Below are 26,581 nucleotides of genomic sequence, written 5' to 3'. Positions count from 1 at the left end.
AAAACAACAATATAGAATTGTATTTGGTTTCTTCTTTTTCTTTTTGTTAGTGTAATGTTTATTTAACCCAGAAAATAGGACAAAAATTAAAATAAAATAAAATTGTGAGGATTTGGCTCCTCGTTTCAGAACACAACTGCAATCTATATGCAATCTTCTGCTCACAACAATAAAACCATAGGAATAACCAGCCAATAAAATTGTGACAAATCAAATATATTGTACTGCCAATTGATATGTAGCTGAACAATATATTCATTTTTTGGCTGAACAGGCCTTTTTGCATTTACAAACAAACTAAAGATGTTACAGAGGACAATTAAAACAATTGCTAAAAGACAAAAGAAGTGTAATGTTTAAGTAATTGACAAATGGATGTGTTTATTACAGTACAGTAAACTGTAAGTACAGTGCAGTAAAGACAATAGCGCCAATCATGTGTGAAAGTGAGAGTATACGGCACAGGACTCAGTCAGTAAACCACAGGAACGGCCCCCTGGGAACATAAATAATGTTGTGTACAAAAGCTCCACATTACTCCTGGGTGGTAAGAATGTGCCATCTGGGTCTTTTCTTTGTATCACACACTCACACATGTTGGAAAAGGCTTTGATATGGATCAATGGGTAGAGTGTTGGACACTACTAAAGATAGATACTAACATTCATGCAACACATGTAAGGCTCTCTAATCATGCGCAATACTTTAATAACGCACAAAAATATATTTTTTAAAGAGCTCAGAAAATGTTTCTGCTAGGAATAATAAAAGTACCAAATACCCTTTGCTTTCAGTCTTTCAGATATATTGCAAGCTCAATATATAACTATTTAAAAAGTGCAATGTAACATTAATTTAAATATAGCAAAAGGTAAAGACCAAAATCGCTCCGGTGTGTGCTCATCTGTATTTCAATTCCTAAAAATGTCCTAAACCTCACATCTAGGGCCAGAGAATCAACACTGAACTGTCCAGAAGGCAAAAGGCACTAATCTAAGACACAGTGCCAGCCTGGAAACACTATACAACAGAAGCAGCCAGCCTATGAAATATTAACACAGCTTAGGCCTCAAAAACAGACACTCCACCCCGCCTCATCCACACGGGGAGAGATGTCCTCTAGTTGACAAATGATCCTTCAAAAAGTGTTTTATAATGTTTACAAAAAATTAATCTCATAGCTTTGCCAAACAAAGTGGAAAAGCAAATCTGTTTTATAGCAAATGGAACAGTGCCATTCCAACAATCAAATATATGATTTCCCAAGATGCATTACAAATCCATTATGCATTTTTGCCATCATGCTGCTTTCCAAAGGCATTGAAAATATTTGTAAAACATTAAGTCATGGCACTTGCAATGCTACGTCCAATTCACACTAAAAAATGCTGGGTTATTTTACATTTACATTTGTGAATTTGGCAGACGCTTTTATCCAAAGCGACTTACATTGCATTCAAGGTACACATTTTACATTTTGTCAATTCTTGCTTTCCCTGGGAATCGAACCCATGACCATGGTGTTGTTAGCGCCATGCTCTACTGTTTGAGCTATAGGAAAGCCCAATGTTGGGTCAAATATTGACTAACCCAGCAACTGGGTTGTTTTAACCCTGCGGTTGGGTGAAATATTTGCTTAAGACAACCCGATCGCTGGGTTAAAACAACCCAATTGCTCGGTTAGTCCATATTTGACCCAACATTGGGTTGTTTTTTTAGAGTGTACTCTGTCACAATGCTGCAATCGTCCTGTGACTGTATATGCAACAGGATTATGAATGATCCCTGTTGATTATGAGGTATTCTGTCCCCAGCAGAGCTCAGATTAAAGGATCTCTTACACCCCTTATCATGTTATCTGCCCTGCTCAGGATCTTCTGTTCCTGAAGCTGTAAACTGTATACCTGCTCCTAAATGTGCTGGTCTTCTTAACTCTCCAAAGGGAATCATGTTACACTGACCGTGAGCAGTCAGACCGAACCCTGAGGCTTCATGATGCTCTTATGAACGCAGATCAGATTTAATATTTGTCTGCACGGCTTCAAAACTGCATCATCAAATGGTGATATTCATAAATTATGACTGAATAATTAAAAAAAATATTTAATATAATATAAATCAGGGAAATGTTCTCTGTTGGTAACATACCAAACAATTTTATAAAGTCATCAGGTAGAAAATTAGGAAAATAATTTCATGATTGATTGTTTTTTAAATACCATGAGGCAATCAGATATAACAGTAATTCATATCTGCCACGAGGATTCTTATTCATTAGCCTGATGTAATTGCAGTGGTTTTGACGTCTAGATTAACTCAGTATGAAATGCACCCAGCGTAAAAAAAAATAAAAATACGCCTCAATAAAGAATATAAACCTATATCAGAGTTTCTAAAAAAAAAGCTGTTTTTAATGATATTGGATGGTCCCAGTGGACCCCACTTTATATTAGATGGCCTTAGGTACTTTGTATTACCTCAAAAAATAAGTACAAAGTACTTACTGTGTTCAAATTGTATTGCTAAAACACCTTTGCTGATATTGAGGTGGATACGAGTATAGAGTTAGGGACAGGTGTGGGTGAGTTTAAGAGTAAAGTTAGGGACAGAGAAGTGCCAACTGTGTAATTACAAATGTAACTACAGAAATGAATTACAGACGTAATTACATGCAGGTATTTTTCAAAATGTAAGTACAATGTAAAAACATGTATGTACACAATAATAGCATGCATTGTATCAAATGATTAATTAAAATGTAAATGTTTGAGTATTTGGGCATCTTTCATCTATAATGGGAAATTTTTTAATTGTTCTGATTGATTAAAAAACACTAATAATTATACTATTACACTGTAAAAAAATATTTAGCAAAAAAGTTACCTGGTTGCCTTAAAATTTTGAGTTCATTGAAATTAAAATTTTGAGTTAATACAATGAACATTTTTTTGAGATTTGACAACCTTTATTAAAATATTATTAAAATATTTTGTAAGCATATTGGGTAATTGTGTGTGTTTTATTTGTAATGATGCAGTGAAACATGCCAAATATTGCTATTTTCATGATTTATCATTTTTTTTTAATGTTGTTCAGATACAAAAATATTTTGAGTTTCTATTTATTAAACAAATTTCCATTATTGTATCAACTCAAATTTTATTTCAATAAACTCAAAATTTTAAGGCAACCAGGTTATACTTTTTCAAGTTAAACCAACAAAAAACTAAAACAAATAATAATAATTACAGTGTAAGAGCTATTTGACCTGATAGATCTCAGTCAAATCAACTAAAGCAACTAACCTTCCAAAAGCCAGCTTGGCCACTTTAAACAGACACTGGACGTGCAAATAATGAAAATATTTTAATTGCTTTGTTCTGTTTACATTTAGGAGGGTTTTAACAACTCAAAAGGCAGACAGAGAATAGATAAGGCTTATCAAGGCTCCAACAAGAACAATCTACCAACAAAAAAACGTCACCCTGAAAACACCTCCACAATTCGTGCCCCCTTAGTTTATTCATATGTGATAACATGAAACACGGATTTCAAGGGAATATTCACTTTCGATGTCTCGTTACAGCTGGCCTCAGTCGGTGAGGGAACCGTGGGTATTAAAGGAAAAGCAATCCTCTTACTGCAGCTCGGCTCGGGCAGGACAGACACTACTGCTCTGTTTACCAGACGCCTTCAGCTGACAGACATTTCATTTTCACTTCGCTACCAAATGCAAACATATTGCGCAGGCATAAAAAATATATTTAAACTCATAACCAAATCCCATTCTGCAGCTGAACACCAGTCGAACTTCTTCGTCTATTTGGACTATTTCTCGTTTTAAATAGAGAGAGACTGACTCTCTACAACCACACCAGGCCCTCACGATCTCGTGGCCACTCGGAAATATCACTGCGGTCAAGCCAGCCGCGCTTCGAAAATACACGGTCAAGCCAGCCGCCCTTTTTTTTTTGTATGCGCGTCTAATAGTGCTCTTACGGTATGGGTGCTGGAAGCGGTCAAAATGGTTTTAAAGACTCTGTAATAAAGGCGTTTCATTTATGCTTTTGCATTTGTCCCTAAAAAGAGTAAGACCATCATTTTTCATCTTATTAGGACACAGATAATACAATTTAATGTTTTAAAAACACATGACTTATTTTAATTTTAATGTTTGCATATGCTATACATTAATTATTATACGTAATGTTTTTTGTATAACTTTTTGATTGTAATGTTTTCTTATACTATACATTAATTACTATACATCATTTATTATTTTTATTGTTATTACTTTTTATTTTAATTTATAGTTAAGTATAATATATGAATTTTATGCATAATTTATTACTATTAATTTTATTACTTTTTGATTTTAATGTTTTATAGGCTATATTATATTAATAAATATATATTATTATTATTAGAAATGAATTTGTTAATATTCATGTTAAAATAATACATCATTAATGTTAATTTTTTTATGTTGGTATATGCTATACATTAATTATTATACATTTATTAATTTAAACTGAATTACTTATATATATATATATATATATATATATATATATATATATATATATATATATATATATATATATATATATATATATATATATATTATTATTACTATTAATTAATGTTATTCATCGTTATATCATAAATTAATGTTACTTTTTTAATGTTTGTATATGCTGAACATTAATTATTATTCATAATGTATTCATTTTAATTGTATTCATGTTTTTTATTTTAATGTTTTAAATGTATTATATATTAATTATTATACATTCAGTACTATTAATAATGTTAATATTCATGTTAATTATCATACATCATTAATATTACTTTTTATACATAATTTATACAAGCACTTGCTCTGTTCAATTTTCAAAAAATTATAAAAATCTTTCCTTCATAGGTTTGCTCATTCTGTCAATGGATATTTGTTCAGAGTGACCCTGACTATTACTGTATTTATTTACAAGTCATTTTACTGTATAGTTTTTGAGAAAAGTACAGTCAAACTCGCCCCAACAGTCATTTAAGCACTTACAGTCCAATATTCAAAAAATCATAAAAATCTTTCCTTCATAGGTTTGCTCATTCTGTCACTTGATATTTGTTCAGAGTGACCCTGACTATTACTGTATTTATTTACAAGTCATTTTACTGTATAGTTTTTGAGAAAAGTACAGTCAAACTCGCCCCAAAAATCATTTAAGCACTTACAGTCCAATTTTCTAAAAATCATAAAAATCTTTCCTTCATAGGTTTGCTCATTCTGTCATTTGATATTTGTTTAGTGTGACCCTGACTATTACTGTATTTATTTACAAGTCATTTTACTGTATAGTTTTTGAGAAAAGTACAGTCAAACTCAGCAAAAAAAATTAAAGTAAATTCAAACACTGTCCAATTTTCAAAAATTCATAAAAATATTTCCTTCATAGGTTTGCTCATTCTGTCAATGGATATTTGTTCAGAGTGACCCTGACTATTACTGTATTTATTTACAAGTAACTTTAATGTATAGTTTTTGATAAAAGTACAGTCAAACTCGCCCAACAGTCATTTAAGCACTTACAGTCCAATTTTCAAAAAATCATAAAAATATTTCCTTCATAGGTTTGCTCATTCTGTCAATGGATATTTGTTCAGAGTGACCCTGACTATTACTGTGTTTGTTTACAAGTCATTTTACTGTATAGTTTTGGAGAAAAGTACAGTCAAACTCGCCCCAACAGTCATTTAAGCACTTACAGTCCAATATTCAAAAAATCATAAAAATCTTTCCTTCATAGGTTTGCTCATTCTGTCAATGGATATTTGTTCAGAGTGACCCTGACTATTACTGTATTTGTTTACAAGTCATTTTACTGTACAGTTTTTGAGAAAAGTACAGTCAAACTCGCCCCAACAGTCATTTAAGCACTTACAGTCCAATATTCAAAAAATCATAAAAATCTTTCCTTCATAGGTTTGCTCATTCTGTCAATGGATATTTGTTCAGAGTGACCCTGACTATTACTGTATTTATTTACAAGTCATTTTACTGTATAGTTTTGGAGAAAAGTACAGTCAAACTCGCCCCAACAGTCATTTAAGCACTTACAGTCCAATATTCAAAAAATCATAAAAATCTTTCCTTCATAGGTTTGCTCATTCTATCAATGGATATTTGTTCAGAGTGACCCTGACTATTACTGTATGTATTTACAAGTCATTTTACTGTATAGTTTTTGAGAAAAGTACAGTCAAACTCGCCCCAAAAATCATTTAAGCACTTACAGTCCAATTTTCTAAAAATCATAAAAATCTTTCCTTCATAGGTTTGCTCATTCTGTCATTTGATATTTGTTTAGTGTGACCCTGACTATTACTGTATTTATTTACAAGTAAGTTTACTGTATACTTTTTGAGATAAGTACAGTCAAACTCAGCAAAAAAATTAAAGTAAATTCAAACACTGTCCAATTTTCAAAAATTCATAAAAATATTTCCTTCATAGGTTTGCTCATTCTGTCAATGGATATTTGTTCAGAGTGACCCTGACTATTACTGTATTTATTTACAAGTAACTTTACTGTATAGTTTTTGATAAAAGTACAGTCAAACTCGCCCCAACAGTCATTTAAGCGCACACAGTCCAATTTTCAAAAAATCATAAAAATCTTTCCTTCATAGGTTTGCTCATTCTGTCAATGGATATTTGTTCAGAGTGACCCTGACTATTACTGTATTTATTTACAAGTAACTTTAATGTATAGTTTTTGATAAAAGTACAGTCAAACTCGCCCAACAGTCATTTAAGCACTTACAGTCCAATTTTCAAAAAATCATAAAAATATTTCCTTCATAGGTTTGCTCATTCTGTCAATGGATATTTGTTCAGAGTGACCCTGACTATTACTGTATTTGTTTACAAGTCATTTTACTGTATAGTTTTGGAGAAAAGTACAGTCAAACTCGCCCCAACAGTCATTTAAGCACTTACAGTCCAATATTCAAAAAATCATAAAAATCTTTCCTTCATAGGTTTGCTCATTCTGTCAATGGATATTTGTTCAGAGTGACCCTGACTATTACTGTATTTGTTTACAAGTCATTTTACTGTATAGTTTTTGAGAAAAGTACAGTCAAACTCGCCCCAACAGTCATTTAAGCACTTACAGTCCAATATTCAAAAAATCATAAAAATCTTTCCCTCATAGGTTTGCTCATTCTGTCAATTGATATTTGTTCAGAGTGACCCTGACTATTACTGTATTTATTTAGAAGTCATTTTACTGTATACTTTTGGAGAAAAGTACAGTCAAACTCGCCCCAACAGTCATTTAAGCACTTACAGTCCAATATTCAAAAAATCATAAAAATCTTTCCTTCATAGGTTTGCTCATTCTGTCAGTTGATATTTGTTCAGAGTGACCCTGACTATTACTGTATTTATTTACAAGTCATTTTACTGTATAGTTTTGGAGAAATGTACAGTCAAACTCGCCCCAACAGTCACTTAAGCACTTACAGTCCAATATTCAAAAATTCATAAAAATCTTTCCTTCATAGGTTTGCTCATTCTGTCACTTGATATTTGTTCAGAGTGACCCTGACTATTACTGTATTTATTTACAAGTCATTTTACTGTATAGTTTTGGAGAAAAGTACAGTCAAACTCGCCCCAACAGTCATTTAAGCACTTACAGTCCAATATTCAAAAAATCATAAAAATCTTTCCTTCATAGGTTTGCTCATTCTGTCAATGGATATTTGTTCAGAGTGACCCTGACTATTACTGTATTTATTTACAAGTCATCTTACTGTATAGTTTTTGAGAAAAGTACAGTCAAACTCGCCCCAAAAATCATTTAAGCACACAGTCCAATATTCAAAAAATCATAAAAATCTTTCCTTCATAGGTTTGCTCATTCTGTCAATTGATATTTGTTCAGAGTGACCCTGACTATTACTATATTTATTTACAAGTCATTTTACTGTATAATTTTTGAGAAAAGTACAGTCAAACTCGCCCCAACAGTCATTTAAGCACTTACAGTCCAATATTCAAAAAATCATAAAAATCTTTCCTTCATAGGTTTGCTCATTCTGTCAATTTATATTTGTTCAGAGTGACCCTGACTATTACTATATTTATTTACAAGTCATTTTACTGTATAATTTTTGAGAAAAGTACAGTCAAACTCGCCCCAACAGTCATTTAAGCACTTACAGTCCAATATTCAAAAAATCATAAAAATCTTTCCTTCATAGGTTTGCTCATTCTGTCACTTGATATTTGTTCAGAGTGACCCTGACTATTACTGTATTTATTTACAAGTCATTTTACTGTATAGTTTTGGAGAAATGTACAGTCAAACTCGCCCCAACAGTCACTTAAGCACTTACAGTCCAATATTCAAAAATTCATAAAAATCTTTCCTTCATAGGTTTGCTCATTCTGTCAGTTGATATTTGTTCAGAGTGACCCTGACTATTACTGTATTTATTTTGCAAGTCATTTTACTGTATACTTTTGGAGAAAAGTACAGTCAAACTCGCCCCAACAGTCATTTAAGCACTTACAGTCCAATATTCAAAAATTCATAAAAATCTTTCCTTCATAGGTTTGCTCATTCTGTCAGTTGATATTTGTTCAGAGTGACCCTGACTATTACTGTATTTATTTACAAGTCATTTTACTGTATAGTTTTGGAGAAATGTACAGTCAAACTCGCCCCAACAGTCACTTAAGCACTTACAGTCCAATATTCAAAAAATCATAAAAATCTTTCCTTCATAGGTTTGCTCATTCTGTCAGTTGATATTTGTTCAGAGTGACCCTGACTATTACTGTATTTATTTTGCAAGTCATTTTACTGTATACTTTTGGAGAAAAGTACAGTCAAACTCGCCCCAACAGTCATTTAAGCACTTACAGTCCAATATTCAAAAATTCATAAAAATCTTTCCTTCATAGGTTTGCTCATTCTGTCACTTGATATTTGTTCAGAGTGACCCTGACTATTACTGTATTTATTTACAAGTCATTTTACTGTATAGTTTTTGAGAAAAGTACAGTCAAACTCGCCCCAAAAATCATTTAAGCACTTACAGTCCAATTTTCTAAAAATCATAAAAATCTTTCCCTCATAGGTTTGCTCATTCTGTCATTTGATATTTGTTTAGTGTGACCCTGACTATTACTGTATTTATTTACAAGTCATTTTACTGTATAGTTTTTGAGAAAAGTACAGTCAAACTCAGCAAAAAAATTAAAGTAAATTCAAACACTGTCCAATTTTCAAAAATTCATAAAAATATTTCCTTCATAGGTTTGCTCATTCTGTCAATGGATATTTGTTCAGAGTGACCCTGACTATTACTGTATTTATTTACAAGTCATTTTACTGTATAGTTTTGGAGAAATGTACAGTCAAACTCGCCCCAACAGTCACTTAAGCACTTACAGTCCAATTTTCAAAAAATCATAAAAATCTTTCCTTCATAGGTTTGCTCATTCTGTCAGTTGATATTTGTTCAGAGTGACCCTGACTATTACTGTATTTATTTTCAAGTCATTTTACTGTATAGTTTTTGAGAAAAGTACAGTCAAACTCAGCAAAAAAATAAAAGTAAATTCAAACACTGTCCAATTTAAAAAAATTCATATAAATATTTCCTTCATAGGTTTGCTCATTCTGTCAGTTGATATTTGTTCAGAGTGACCCTGACTATTACTGTATTTATTTACAAGTCATTTTACTGTATAGTTTTGGAGAAAAGTACAGTCAAACTCAGCAAAAAATCAAAGTGAATTCAAACACTGTCCAATTTTCAAAAAATCATAAAAAACTTTCCTTCATAGGTTTGCTCATTCTGTCAATGGATATTTGTTCAGAGTGACCCTGACTATTACTGTATTTATTTACAAGTCATCTTACTGTATAGTTTTTGATAAAAGTACAGTCAAACTCGCCCCAAAAATCATTTAAGCACTTACAGTCCAATTTTCAAAATATCATAAAACACTTTCCTTCATAGGTTTGCTCATTCTGTCAATGGATATTTGTTCAGAGTGACCCTGAATATTACTGTATTTATTTACAATTTTTTACTGTATTTATTACAGTTTTGGAGAAAAGTACAGTCACACTCAGCAAAAAAATAAAAGTGAATTCCAACAATGTCAAATTGTCAAAAATTCATAAATATATTTCCTTTATAGGTTTGCTCATTCTGTCATCTGATAATTGTTCAGATATATTAAACTGCACTTTTCTCAAAAACAATTGAGTAAAATGTCTTTTTATGATTTTTTGAAAACGTCTCAGGTTATAACTATAACACTGCGTCCACTAGGGACAGCTTTGGGAACGCTCCCAGCGTTATAGCATCTGATGCATGTATGTCAACTCAGCCAATGGCAAACGTGAACGTCACGACACGGAAAGGATAAATATACCTCTGATCCGATCAGGCCTCAGCAAAACTGCCGAAGCAAGGGATCACAGGGATGCAGGGAGTATGGCAAAGGGACGCAGTGTTTCGTTCCCTTCTAAGGGAACTATGGTTATAGTTATAACCTGAGACGTTCCCTTTCGAGGGAACTTCACACTGCGTCCACTAGGGACAGCTTAGGGAACGAAATACCAAAACGCCATAATACCAAATGCCTGTCGTGTGAAACTGTGGCACATTCAAGACAGGAGCACTGAAGAACCTGGAGCACACTCCAGGTCAAGATCATAGTATCTCACAAACGCGAGAGGCGAGGACCAACCAGCCGCGTCGCAGACTTCTTTGAGGGAAACCCCTGATACCAAGGCCTTAGAGGCCGCCATACTCCTAGTAGAGTGGGCTCTGACAGCTAATGGACACTGCTGATCAAAAGACCCATAAGCCAGTGAGATAGCCTCTACTATCCACTTGCTCATTGTATGTTTGGACGCAGGGAGACCCCTGTTATGAGGTCCAAAACAAACAAACAATTGATCTGCTTTCCTCCACAGGGCAGCTCTGTGGACATAAGCATCCAGTGCTCACACTGGACATACAAGGTTCAAGCTTTCCTGGTCTGAATTAACAAATGGAGGAGGACAGAGAGCTTGCAGCACTATAGGCCGTGGAACATTGGTTAACACCTTCGGAACATACCCTAATCTAGGGTAAAGGAAAGCTTTAACCATCCCTGGTGCAAACTCCAAGCACGAAGGGGATATTGATAAGGTCTGAAGGTCTCCTACTCTCTTAACAGAAGAGATGGCAAGAAGGAAGATGGTTTTCAGAGTCAGAAACCTTTCTGAGATAATGTCAAGTGGCTCAAACGGAGCCGCAGATAAACCTTCCAACACTATAGCCAAATCCCAAGTAGGAACTCTAGTGCGCACTGCAGGCCTCAGCCTCTTAGTGCCACGAAGGAAACGAGTTACCAACGGGTTCCTCCCCACAGTGATACCATCCACAAGGGCATGGTAAGCTGAAATAGCTGATATATACACATTTAGTGTAGAAGGGGTTAACCTGGAAGAGAAACAAACTTGTAGAAATTCTAGCACATAACGGACAAGGCAGTTGACTGGATCTAACTGTCGTTCTTGACACCAAGAAGTGAACAACCTCCAGGGCATATAGTCTCCTCATGGATGGAGCTCTGGAGCTAAGAATGGTCTCCACTACCTTGGTAGAGAGACCAGTGGCCAAACCCACAGGTTCCACATTTCTGGGCGGGGGTGAAATATTGAGCCCTCCGTCTGAGATGGAAGATTCCTCCTGATGGGAATCTTCCATGGTGAGCCATCGAGCAGTTTTACGAGGTTCGAGAACCAAATCCGGCTCGGCCAGTAAGGAGCTTCTAGCAGTAGACTTATCCCCTCCCGGCGAACTTTCTCCAGAACTCCCTGGAGCAGAACAACTGGGGGAAATGCGTACAGACGCCGCCTTGGCCACGTCTGCACCATGGCATCCAGTCCCAGAGGAGCTGGATGTGTCGAAGAGAACCAGAGTGGACAGTGCGTCGTATTCTGAGACGCAAACAGATCCACCTCCGCCTGGCCATAAATTTCCCAAATGAGCTTCACCACCTCGGGGTGAAGTCTCCATTCCCCTGGCCTCAGCCCCTGTCTTGACAGGATGACCGCTCCTATATTCTGGGCCCCCCGGGATTAAGACAGCTCTCAAGGAGCGTAACTTCCCCAGAGACCACAGGAGGATCTGGTGCGCCAGCTTGCACAGTGGGCGCGAACGCAGACCCCCCTGACAATTTACAAAGGAAACCACCGATGTGTTGTCTGTACGGATCAACACATGATGGCCCCTCAGGTCCGGGAGGAAGAACTTCAACGCATTGAAGACTGCCATCATCTCCAGGCAGTTGATGTGCCACGAAAGATGATGGTCCCCAGTGGACTGAGTGGACTTCCATTACCGGTCCCCAGCCCGTGAGAGAGGCATCTGTCGTCAGGGTGACTCGATGACATTGTGCCCCAACACCGGACCCTGGGACAGGAACTGTCGTGGCAAATTCTAAGTTCTAACTTGTCTCTAACTCTTTAAAGAAAAATCTCTCAGAGTCGAAGTTCCAGGTCTCAGAAGAAATTAACTTTATTGTATGAACAACAAAGTGAGATGCCAGCTGAACATCTGACCATCTCATCCTCAGCTCACACTTTTATACAGTTCTAGCTCAAGATTTCATGGGAGGTGCCTTTACTCCCTACACTTTTGCTACAGTTGTTCTATTCATAAACTTATCTAGTCTTTTTTGTAATGGTGGCCGACTGCCACTAGTTTCTCTTTCTCATCCATTGGGCACCATTCTTTTTACAGTCAACTCATGGTTTTTCCACAATTATATAAATACAATGTATCATATTTGTCTGTGGGCCTTCCCCGCCTTCCCAGTACATGACAGTTTCCGCTTCTCACCCATTCTCCCTTGCAACTAATGTAACAACTCCTGTTTCTCACACTTTGATGTTTCTTACAAGCGGCAGACCATGGTTTCTTGGTGCCCAGCTGAGGCCAGCTTATACTGCAACTAAGGCCTGGTGAGGCCTACTAAGGCCTAATAAAAATGAATTTCTTCTACAGAACCAGGCTTCCTTCCATATGACCAAGGCACGGAGACACCACCCCATGATCTTGATCATACGAAAAGGGTTCCCCCTCGGGGAAAACCCTCTGGTCCTGAGCCACCACGGTAAGGGCCTCATGTACAGCAGACCAAAAGGAATCACGTTGGACGCCACTGCCATTAACCCCAGCAACTTTTGAAACTGCTTGACAGTGAATGACTGGCCTAGTTTTACTCTCTTTACAGCTGACAGAATCGCAGCGATGCACGTGGGTGAAAGCACTGCCCACATTGCTACAGAATCCCAAACCACGCCTAGAAAAGTGGTCCTCTGTACTGGAGAAAGCACACTCTTCTTCGCGTTCAGCCTCAACCCCAACTTTTGAATATGCGTGAGGACGACATCTTGATGCCGAACCGCCATCTCCTGCAACTGTGCCAGAATCAGCCAGTCGTCTATATAGTTCTGAATGTGTATGCCCTGCAGCCTGAGCGGGGCCAAGTCTTGCCTGGAGACAAAACATCTAATTCTTGCAATATTTTTTAGATGATAGTAAGCTGATTTAGTTATTGCTTTGACATGATTACTGAAACTCAGGTCTGACTCCAAAATCACTCCAAGATTCCTGACTTGATTTTTGTTATCACGCTTTTAGCCTCAATATATGCGTTCACCTTGAGAATTTCATCTTTGTTTCCAAATGTAGTGATTTCGGTTTTGTCTTTTGTCTTTTTTAGGAGATCTGCTTCTAAACAGTTAAACACACTTGAAAAAAGAAGTGGGGAGTGTGTCTAGGGCACAGGTTGATGTTTTAAGATGCTGTACTGTGTCTTCTAAAATTTTGCAGTCAATAGCTTCGAAATCTGACATGGTAATTTTCCGAGGGTTTGGTATGATCTGTCTGACCCCAGAGCAACTAGAGGATGTGCTGATCGCCTTTTTGATATTATTGATTTTCTCGTAGAAGTAGGAAGCAAATTCACTGCATTTACTGTCTGAGAGCATTCCACTAGGAGTGTGACTCGGGGGGGTTGTAAGTCTCTCGACAGTAGCAAAAAGAATGCGCGTGTTGTTTATGTTTCTGTTTATAATATTTGAGAAGAAGGTCTGTCTAGCTTTGCGTAGTTCAACATTGAAAGCATGAAGGGTGTCTTTATAGATGTTATAATGGACTACAAGTTTTGTCTTCCGCCACATGCGTTCAGATTTTCTGCATTGTCTTTTCATTATTTGTATTGCTGTTGAGTTTCTCCAAGGTGATTTTTGTTTGGTACTCTTTTTCCTGACTTTTAGAGGAGCAATATCATCAATTACACTCTTTACTTTTGAGTTAAAGGAGTCAAGGAGAAAATCAACAGAGTCTGCAGATATGCTTGGTGTTAGAGATAAAGCCTTCATAAACAGCACATTAGTGTTCTCATTTAAGCATCTCTTTTTGACAGAGACAGATCTAGCTTCAATAGCAGGAGAGATTGATATATCAAAGAAAATACAGAAAAGATCAGACAGTGCCACATCCTTAATAACAATTGATGAAATGTTTAGACCCTCACTGATAAGTAAATCTAGAGTGTGTCCATGATTGTGTGTGGGTCCATTTACATGCTGTGTCAAATCAAAAGTGTTAAGAACAGTCGTGAGCTCTTTTGTTGTACTGGATTCAATATTTTCTATGTGAATGTTAAAATCCCCAGCAATAGCAAAACTGGTATGGGGAGCGTGTGGTCCTTCAAGGACGATGCTGAAGCAGGAGACAGATAACTAGTAAGCGTCTGATCCACTTAAGGGCATCCCCCCATAACCATATTCTTTCAGCCCCCTTATATTACTATATGTTTTACTTGAGGGCTGAAAAGACGTGATGAATATGGTTTATTCCATAATCTACACAGCTCACTGTGTAAATCAGGAAAGAAAGGAAGGCCCCGTGGTGAAGGTGACACATTTGATGACAAAAAGCGCTCGTCTAACTTGCTTTTTGGACGAGCGCCTTGTTTCTCGGCTGGCCAATCAATATTTACTTCGCCACAGCGCAAGTAATCACCTCCACCAGCTCTTCGTGTGCTGGGGAAAGAGATGGCGAATCATCTTCCCCTAATCCGACGCTCAACACATCTACCTCCTCAGAGCTGGAGTATTGAAACGACGGGCTCTCACTCTGGGCGGAAGAAGCCGCAGCGCGGGCTCCCGACACCAGTGATTGAGCGACAGATCTCGCGGGTGAAGGCAGAGAAAGAGCGCTCGCGCCCGTCTCAAACCCCTCCGTGAGATCCATCTGCGATCCCCATGATGTCCTTGCAGCAGGTCCAGAACCAGAGGGAACGCGAGCCTGATCACCCTTCTCGAAGAGTGACAGGCGGGAGCGGAGCGTGCGAAGCAGCAGCCTCTCACAATGCTCGCAGTCAGACCCCTCGAAGGCTGACAGAGCATGCTCTACTCCCAAACACATCACACATAAATCATGTGTATCTCCACCCGTAAGGAAATGGGGACACGGAGGAGTACACTGTTTGAATACTGAAGCAGTCGCCATTTTTCAACTGTTTCGAATATTGTGTTTTAGACAGACAACAATAAATAGACAGACAGTTTTCACATAGATCGCTTAGCTGAGGCAAAAAAGCTGAGGTCTGATCGGATCGGAGGTATATTTATCCTTTACTGGTCGTGACGTCACCCGCCCGTGACGTTCACGTTTGCCATTGGCTGAGTTGACATACATGCATCAGAGGCTATTATATCGGAAATCTGCAGTGTAGAGGGTGAAGAGGAAGGGTGCAAGTACCGTGCCCTGAGGGACACCCACACTACAGGTCACCTGATCAGACACACAGCCCCCGGCCCTCACAAACTGAATCCGGTTTGTCAGGTAGTCCAGGATCCACTCAGCCAGATGCAAATCCACACCAGTCTGCACTAGCTTGTCCCTCAAAAACACCGGCTGAATGGTGTTGAATGCGCTGGAGAAGTCAAAGAATAGAATTCTCACAGCGTTGCCGGGCTTCTCCAGGTGACTAAGAGCACGATGTAATAGAAAGATAACAGCGTCCTCCACTCCAATCTCGGGCCGGTAGGCAAACTGCAGTGGGTCCATTGCTGAGCTCACTTCTGAACGGAGGTGAGCCAGCACCAGTCTCTCCGATGTTTTCATCAGATGTGACGTGAGAGCCACCGGCCTGAAGCTGCTGAAGTCCCTAGCGTGTGGTGTCTTTGGCACTGGTACTACACAGGAGGTCTTCCATAACTGTGGCACAACCCTCAACTTGAGGCTCAGATTGAAGACATGCCCAATAATCCCACATAGTTCATCTGCACAGGATTTCAGCAGCCTGGAGCTGATGCCATCTGGTCCAGCTGCTTTCCGTGCTTTAATTCTTCTCAGCTCTTTTCTCACCTGGACCGATGTAAAAGTTAGGTGTGCGCTGAGAGGGTGGCTGATTCCATGGGACAGTGAGGAGGTGTTGAGGTGTGTAGGGCCAGAGCTGTAAAAGGCTGGGGGTGTGTGGCATTGTCCCGGTGACAAGGTATGGAACAGCTGCGGGGGAGGAGGAGGGAGTGACTGGTCAAAACGGTTAAAATATTGGTTCAAATCGTTAACCCATTGCAAGTCACCCACAGCCTGTGAGTGGTGTGCTTTGAAGCCCGAAATGGTCTTTAAGCTCCTCCCCACACCCCTGATGTTCTGCTGCTGCAGCTGCTCCTCCATCTTCCTCTTATAGCTGGCCTTACCCTCCCTGATCTTCCGTCTCAACTCCTTCTGTACAGCCCTAAGCTCCTCCCTATTCCCTGACCTAAAAGCTCTCTTCTTCTCCTTTAGTAGAGCTTTGATGTTAAAGGTCATCCACGGCTTGTTATTTCCAAAGCACCGTACCGTTTTGGAGCGCACAGTATTTTCAAAACAAAAATTAATATAGTCTGTTATAGTGTCTGTGATCACATTAATATCCTCTCCATGTGGGTCACAGAGCTCAGTCCACACAGTGGTGTTGAAGCAGTCCCTTAGAGCCTCCTCACTCTCAGTAGTCCACCTCCTCACCACACAGTGCTCCACAGGCTGCCTATGCACTACAGGTTTATACACAGGCTGTAGATGGACCATGTTGGGGTCAGCTCTGCCAAGAGGAGGGAGAGCGGATGAGGAGTATGCCTCCTTGGAGTTGGCATAAAATAAGTCCAATGTTTTATTGTTTCTAGTGGGACAACTGACATACTGAGTAAATGTTGGCAACACAGAGGGGGGTGCATGGTTGAAGTCCCCAGAGATGAGGAAGAGAGCCTGTGGGTGCTGTGTCTGCAGGGTACTAATAGCTGAGAACAGTGTATCACATGCAGTATCCGGTTTAGCAGAGGGTGGCACATATGCAGCTAACACCATAACATGGGTAAACTCCCATGGCAGATAGTATGGCCTCATGCTAACGACTAACAGTTCAATGTCCCTGTTACACATATCTATTTTCACTGAACAATGTCACTGAATGTCACTATTTTCACTGAACAACTTTTGCTGAGTTTGACTGTACTTTTCTCCAAAACTATACAGTAAAATGACTTGTAAATAAATACAGTAATAGTCAAGTTCACTCTGAACAAATATCAACTGACAGAATGAGCAAACCTATGACGGAAAGATTTTTATGAATTTTTGAAAATTGGACTGTAAGTGCTTAAATGACTGTTGGGGCGAGTTTGACTGTACTTTTCTCCAAAACTATACAGTAAAATGATGTGTAAATAAATACAGTAATAGTCAGGGTCACTCTCAACACATATAAACTGACAGAATGAGCAAACCTATGAAGGAAAGATTTTTATGATTTTTTGAATATTGGACTGTAAGTGCTTAAATGACTGTTGGGGCGAGTTTGACTGTACTTTTCTCCAAAACTATACAGTAAAATGACTTGTAAATAAATACAGTAATAGTCAGGGTCACTCTGAACAAATATCCATTGACAGAATGAGCAAACCTATGAAGGAAAGTTTTTTATGATTTTTTGAAAATTGGACAGTGTTTGAATTCACTTTGATTTTTTGCTGAGTTTGACTGTACTTTTCTCCAAAACTATACAGTAAAATGACGTGTAAATAAATACAGTAATAGTCAGGGTCACTCTCAACAAATATCAAGTGACAGAATGAGCAAACCTATGAAGGAAAGATTTTTATGATTTTTTGAATATTGGACTGTAAGTGCTTAAATGACCATTGGGGTGAGTTTGACTGTACTTTTCTCAAAAACTATACAGTAAAATGACTTGTAAATAAATACAGTAATAGTCAGGGTCACTCTGAACAAATATCAATTGACAGAATGAGCAAACCTATGAAGGAAAGATTTTTATGATTTTTTGAATATTGGACTGTAAGTGCTTAAATGACTGTTGGGGCGAGTTTGACTGTACTTTTCTCAAAAACTATACAGTAAAATGACTTGTAAATAAATACAGTAATAGTCAGGGTCACTCTGAACAAATATCCATTGACAAAATGAGCAAAACTATGAAGGAAAGTTTTTTATGATTTTTTGAAAATTGTACAGTGTTTGAATTCACTTTGATTTTTTGCTGAGTTTGACTGTACTTTTCTCCAAAACTATACAGTAAAATGACTTGTAAATAAATACAGTAATAGTCAGGGTCACTCTGAACAAATATCAACTGACAGAATGAGCAAACCTATGAAGGAAAGATTTTTATGATTTTTTGAATATTGGACTGTAAGTGCTTAAATGACTGTTGGGGCGAGTTTGACTGTACTTTTCTCCAAAACTATACAGTAAAATGACGTGTAAATAAATACAGTAATAGTCAGGGTCACTCTCAACAAATATCAAGTGACAGAATGAGCAAACCTATGAAGGAAAGATTTTTATGATTTTTTGAATATTGGACTGTAAGTGCTTAAATGACTGTTGGGGCGAGTTTGACTGTACTTTTCTCCAAAACTATACAGTAAAATGACGTGTAAATAAATACAGTAATAGTCAGGGTCACTCTCAACAAATATCAAGTGACAGAATGAGCAAACCTATGAAGGAAAGATTTTTATGATTTTTTGAATATTGGACTGTAAGTGCTTAAATGACTGTTGGGGCGAGTTTGACTGTACTTTTCTCAAAAACAATACAGTAAAATGACTTGTAAATAAATACAGTAATAGTCAGGGTCACTCTCAACAAATATCAATTGACAGAATGAGCAAACCTATGAAGGAAAGATTTTTATGATTTTTTGAATATTGGACTGTAAGTGCTTAAATGACTGTTGGGGCGAGTTTGACTGTACTTTTCTCAAAAACTATACAGTAAAATGACTTGTAAATAAATACAGTAATAGTCAGGGTCACTCTGAACAAATATCCATTGACAGAATGAGCAAACCTATGAAGGAAAGATTTTTATGATTTTTTGAATATTGGACTGTAAGTGCTTAAATGACTGTTGGGGCGAGTTTGACTGTACTTTTCTCAAAAACTATACAGTAAAATGACTTGTAAATAAATACAGTAATAGTCAGGGTCACTCTGAACAAATATCCATTGACAGAATGAGCAAACCTATGAAGGAAAGATTTTTATGAATTTTTGAAAATTGGACTGTAAGTGCTTAAATGACTGTTGGGGCGAGTTTGACTGTACTTTTCTCCAAAACTATACAGTAAAATGATGTGTAAATAAATACAGTAATAGTCAGGGTCACTCTCAACACATATAAACTGACAGAATGAGCAAACCTATGAAGGAAAGATTTTTATGATTTTTTGAATATTGGACTGTAAGTGCTTAAATGACTGTTGGGGCGAGTTTGACTGTACTTTTCTCCAAAACTATACAGTAAAAGGACTTGTAAATAAATACAGTAATAGTCAGGGTCACTCTGAACAAATATCCATTGACAGAATGAGCAAACCTATGAAGGAAAGTTTTTTATGATTTTTTGAAAATTGGACAGTGTTTGAATTCACTTTGATTTTTTGCTGAGTTTGACTGTACTTTTCTCCAAAACTATACAGTAAAATGACTTGTAAATAAATACAGTAATAGTCAGGGTCACTCTGAACAAATATCCATTGACAGAATGAGCAAACCTATGAAGGAAAGATTTTTATGATTTTTTGAATATTGGACTGTAAGTGCTTAAATGACCATTGGGGCGAGTTTGACTGTACTTTTCTCAAAAACTATACAGTAAAATGACTTGTAAATAAATACAGTAATAGTCAGGGTCACTCTGAACAAATATCAATTGACAGAATGAGCAAACCTATGAAGGAAAGATTTTTATGATTTTTTGAATATTGGACTGTAAGTGCTTAAATGACCATTGGGGCGAGTTTGACTGTACTTTTCTCAAAAACTATACAGTAAAATGACTTATAAATAAATACAGTAATAGTCAGGGTCACATTGAACAAATATCCATTGATAGAATGAGCAAACCTATTAAGGAAATATTGTTATGATTTTTTGAAAATTGGACTGTAAGTGCTTAAATGACTGTTGGGGCGAGTTTGACTGTACTTTTCTCCAAAACTATACAGTAAAATGACTTGTAAATAAATACAGTAATAGTCAGGGTCATTCTGAACAAATATCAAATGACAGAATGAGCAAACCTATGAAGGAAAGATTTTTATGATTTTTTGAATATTGGACTGTAAGTGCTTAAATGACTGTTGGGGCGAGTTTGACTGTACTTTTCTCCAAAACTATACAGTAAAATGACTTGTAAATAAATACAGTAATAGTCAGGGCCACTCTGAACAAATGTCAATTGACAGAATGAGCAAACCTATGAAGGAAAGATTTTTATGATTTTTTGAATATTGGACTGTAAGTGCTTAAATGACTGTTGGGGCGAGTTTGACTGTACTTTTCTCAAAAACTATACAGTAAAATGACTTGTAAATAAATACAGTAATAGTCAGGGTCACTCTGAACAAATATCCATTAACAGAATGAGCAAACCTATGAAGGAAAGATTTTTATGATTTTTTGAAAATTGGACAGTGTTTGAATTCACTTTGATTTTTTGCTGAGTTTGACTGTACTTTTCTCCAAAACTATACAGTAAAATGACTTGTAAATAAATACAGTAATAGTCAGGGTCACTCTGAACAAATATCAAGTGACAGAATGAGCAAACCTATGAAGGAAAGATTTTTATGAATTTTTGAAAATTGGACTGTAAGTGCTTAAATGACTGTTGGGGCGAGTTTGACTGTACTTTTCTCCAAAACTATACAGTAAAATGATGTGTAAATAAATACAGTAATAGTCAGGGTCACTCTCAACACATATAAACTGACAGAATGAGCAAACCTATGAAGGAAAGATTTTTATGATTTTTTGAATATTGGACTGTAAGTGCTTAAATGACTGTTGGGGCGAGTTTGACTGTACTTTTCTCCAAAACTATACAGTAAAAGGACTTGTAAATAAATACAGTAATAGTCAGGGTCACTCTGAACAAATATCCATTGACAGAATGAGCAAACCTATGAAGGAAAGTTTTTTATGATTTTTTGAAAATTGGACAGTGTTTGAATTCACTTTGATTTTTTGCTGAGTTTGACTGTACTTTTCTCCAAAACTATACAGTAAAATGACTTGTAAATAAATACAGTAATAGTCAGGGTCACTCTGAACAAATATCCATTGACAGAATGAGCAAACCTATGAAGGAAAGATTTTTATGATTTTTTGAATATTGGACTGTAAGTGCTTAAATGACCATTGGGGCGAGTTTGACTGTACTTTTCTCAAAAACTATACAGTAAAATGACTTGTAAATAAATACAGTAATAGTCAGGGTCACTCTGAACAAATATCAATTGACAGAATGAGCAAACCTATGAAGGAAAGATTTTTATGATTTTTTGAATATTGGACTGTAAGTGCTTAAATGACCATTGGGGCGAGTTTGACTGTACTTTTCTCAAAAACTATACAGTAAAATGACTTATAAATAAATACAGTAATAGTCAGGGTCACATTGAACAAATATCCATTGATAGAATGAGCAAACCTATTAAGGAAATATTGTTATGATTTTTTGAAAATTGGACTGTAAGTGCTTAAATGACTGTTGGGGCGAGTTTGACTGTACTTTTCTCCAAAACTATACAGTAAAATGACTTGTAAATAAATACAGTAATAGTCAGGGTCATTCTGAACAAATATCAAATGACAGAATGAGCAAACCTATGAAGGAAAGATTTTTATGATTTTTTGAATATTGGACTGTAAGTGCTTAAATGACTGTTGGGGCGAGTTTGACTGTACTTTTCTCCAAAACTATACAGTAAAATGACTTGTAAATAAATACAGTAATAGTCAGGGCCACTCTGAACAAATGTCAATTGACAGAATGAGCAAACCTATGAAGGAAAGATTTTTATGATTTTTTGAATATTGGACTGTAAGTGCTTAAATGACTGTTGGGGCGAGTTTGACTGTACTTTTCTCCAAAACTATACAGTAAAAGGACTTGTAAATAAATACAGTAATAGTCAGGGTCACTCTGAACAAATATCCATTGACAGAATGAGCAAACCTATGAAGGAAAGTTTTTTATGATTTTTTGAAAATTGGACAGTGTTTGAATTCACTTTGATTTTTTGCTGAGTTTGACTGTACTTTTCTCCAAAACTATACAGTAAAATGACTTGTAAATAAATACAGTAATAGTCAGGGTCACTCTGAACAAATATCCATTGACAGAATGAGCAAACCTATGAAGGAAAGATTTTTATGATTTTTTGAATATTGGACTGTAAGTGCTTAAATGACCATTGGGGCGAGTTTGACTGTACTTTTCTCAAAAACTATACAGTAAAATGACTTGTAAATAAATACAGTAATAGTCAGGGTCACTCTGAACAAATATCAATTGACAGAATGAGCAAACCTATGAAGGAAAGATTTTTATGATTTTTTGAATATTGGACTGTAAGTGCTTAAATGACCATTGGGGCGAGTTTGACTGTACTTTTCTCAAAAACTATACAGTAAAATGACTTATAAATAAATACAGTAATAGTCAGGGTCACATTGAACAAATATCCATTGATAGAATGAGCAAACCTATTAAGGAAATATTGTTATGATTTTTTGAAAATTGGACTGTAAGTGCTTAAATGACTGTTGGGGCGAGTTTGACTGTACTTTTCTCCAAAACTATACAGTAAAATGACTTGTAAATAAATACAGTAATAGTCAGGGTCATTCTGAACAAATATCAAATGACAGAATGAGCAAACCTATGAAGGAAAGATTTTTATGATTTTTTGAATATTGGACTGTAAGTGCTTAAATGACTGTTGGGGCGAGTTTGACTGTACTTTTCTCCAAAACTATACAGTAAAATGACTTGTAAATAAATACAGTAATAGTCAGGGCCACTCTGAACAAATGTCAATTGACAGAATGAGCAAACCTATGAAGGAAAGATTTTTATGATTTTTTGAATATTGGACTGTAAGTGCTTAAATGACTGTTGGGGCGAGTTTGACTGTACTTTTCTCAAAAACTATACAGTAAAATGACTTGTAAATAAATACAGTAATAGTCAGGGTCACTCTGAACAAATATCCATTGACAGAATGAGCAAACCTATGAAGGAAAGTTTTTTATGATTTTTTGAAAATTGGACAGTGTTTGAATTCACTTTGATTTTTTGCTGAGTTTGACTGTACTTTTCTCCAAAACTATACAGTAAAATGACTTGTAAATAAATACAGTAATAGTCAGGGTCACTCTGAACAAATATCAAGTGACAGAATGAGCAAACCTATGAAGGAAAGATTTTTATGATTTTTTTGAAATCTTATAACAATTTATGATATAAGGATGAATAACATTAATTAATAGTAATAATAATAATAATTATATATATATATATATATATATATATATATATATATATATATATATATATATATATATATATATATATATATATATATATATATAAGTAAATCAATTTAAATTAATAAATGTATAATAATTAATGTATAGCATATACCAACATAAAAAAATTAACATTAATGATGTATTATTTTAACATGAATATTAACAAATTCATTTCTAATAATAATAATATATATTTATTAATATAATATAGCCTATAAAACATTAAAATCAAAAAGTAATAAAATTAATAGTAATAAATTATGCATAAAATTCATATATTATACTTAACTATAAATTAAAATAAAAAGTAATAACAATAAAATTAATAAATGATGTATAGTAATTAATGTATAGTATAAGAAAACATTACAATCAAAAAGTTATACAAAAAACATTACGTATAATAATTAATGTATAGCATATGCAAACATTAAAATTAAAATAAGTCATGTGTTTTTAAAACATTAAATTGTATTATCTGTGTCCTAATAAGATGAAAAATGATGGTCTTACTCTTTTTAGGGACAAATGCAAAAGCATAAATGAAACGCCTTTATTACAGAGTCTTTAAAACCATTTTGACCGCTTCCAGCACCCATACCGTAAGAGCACTATTAGACGCGCATACAAAAAAAAAAGGGCGGCTGGCTTGACCGTGTATTTTCGAAGCGCGGCTGGCTTGACCGCAGTGAAATATCCCTTTGCTATAGTATTCATACCGCATAGAGAGGGCATCCCCCACCTCCCCTTCTCCTGACCTTGCAGAAAAATGACAGCTTCAAACAACATCTAATAATGTCACGACTCTGCATTACATCTTCGGAAATACCAGAAAACCGCATACAGAAAAACATCTCTCCAAAATAAGACAGGAGAACGAATAGCGAGACGTTATGAAGGATAGGATATAATGCGTGTCACTGTATCAGTGACACATTATAATCTACCAGTCATCCAAGGTTTTTAAACAGAGATCAGACATTCCTCTAAGAAGGTGCATGATATATTTAGGCCACACAGTATGATCATTCCTCGTAGGTTTAAGTGGGATTTCAGCTTTTAAATGGCAGTGCTGGCTAACATTGCACTCTGCGCATTTTTGACGCCAGCATTGATGTTGAAGGTTTGATGCACTGGAAATGTAAACTATGCATGTGAGAAAAGACAAATTAAAACTATTTTTACTATAACCTTAAAAAAAATGCAGGTTAAATCGCACACCTGAATCTCCTCTGCTGGACAGCTCCACGGAGACAAGACAAAATACTGCCTTTATCAAACGCAATCTAAGAATCGACTCGTTTTTGATCCAACACAAATAGGAGAATAATTCGAGCCGTACCTTTTCCTGCGCCCGACTGAGCCTCTTTTGGACGTTTTTGGCAAATATGCCCGTCTTGATTTCAGCCATGGCTGCTAGTGCTCTGAAACGAGAAAGGCGATGTTTCAGCACCTCCAGAGCCGAGGAGAGCGGAGGGGGAGGAGCGGCGTTTAAAGACACACACACACACACACACACACACACACACACACACACACACACACACACACACACACACACACACACACAGAGGCACTGATGTCAATGTCGAAGATGCTGGAAATCAAATATGTTCATTGCTATTTTTCTCGGTGAACATTATAATATCAGCAGGTGCATGCCGAGGAGGATGCTTCGAGAGACTGTGTGTGCGTAAATACTGTAAATGTGCTCTACTGCATCTCTTGTGGCTGCTTGTATTCTTACACTGTTTTGCTCACGTTCATTCCTCACTGTTGCCTAATTTTGATGCCCCCTTGCTGTCAAAGGCAAAGCAGTCGCTAAAAAAATATTAGCTAATAAATTGCATTCTCTTACCTTTTTAATTTCTAATGTTTCATTTTGTCCTAATACAGTATATTGTACTTACTGTATGCCTACGTAGGCCTACTTTGAATACTTCGTATTTCGTACACGTGCGTATGTAAAATTGTAATTATTTTTTTATTTTATTTTTTATTTCAGTTCCAAAGACATCATTTGGACTACTATCAAAAGTTGCAACCTGCCCTAAAGGAAATCTGAACAAACTAAATGCTGTCATCTAGTGGAAGAAAAAAGCAATAGATTCGAATACTAGGAAGGACCGGTGTTGTCCACACCATTAAATCCAGTTTTTTTTCTGTAGTGTTGATGATGGATGTTGTGGAAATGAGCAACAATTCCCCATCACCACCATGGAGCCATTTTTCAGCGGTTTGTCTTTGGAATTGGATATAGTGAGATACATATGATTTAATTTTAAACGTAAAATAGTCGGACCAAAATAGAGCCCTTTGGCATCCGACACTCTAAAAACATCCGTAAAAATAGGGCACAAATAGCCTACTTTATTTAACTTTTTATTAACTTTATTTAACTTAATTTATTTAAGTAATGTTGTTGATTATTATGACCAATATTTGAACAGTGAAAAAATAATAAGAGTTTTTGAACTTTAATGTCACTAATGCTGATAATTCACTGATTCATTTGAATTTAAATATTTAAAATAGGCCTACTTTCACAGCAAAAAAATATGTATGCGATTAATTTAGATTAATTAATCACAAAG

General features: G+C 36.1%; 1 protein-coding gene across 6 annotated transcripts in view; it reads right to left on the bottom strand.

Moving 5' to 3' along the window:
- amph (amphiphysin) overlaps positions 1–25,489 on the bottom strand; it is a 70,120-nt gene extending 44,631 nt beyond the window's left edge. For 2 of the 6 annotated variants that reach the window (XM_067453571.1, XM_067453570.1), the window contains exon 1: positions 25,330–25,489. In XM_067453571.1, coding sequence (XP_067309672.1) covers positions 25,330–25,398 — 69 coding nt within the window. In that variant the 5' untranslated portion in view covers positions 25,399–25,489. The remainder of the gene's footprint in view (positions 1–25,329) is intronic. The other 4 variants (XM_067453574.1, XM_067453569.1, XM_067453573.1 and 1 more) reach the window with 4 other exon arrangements.
- Positions 25,490–26,581: the final 1,092 nt, after the last annotated feature.

This window comes from Pseudorasbora parva, chromosome 9 (genome assembly GCF_024679245.1).
Source record: "Pseudorasbora parva isolate DD20220531a chromosome 9, ASM2467924v1, whole genome shotgun sequence".
NCBI lineage: Eukaryota > Metazoa > Chordata > Actinopteri > Cypriniformes > Gobionidae > Pseudorasbora > Pseudorasbora parva.
This window is presented reverse-complemented; position numbering and strand designations above follow the sequence as displayed.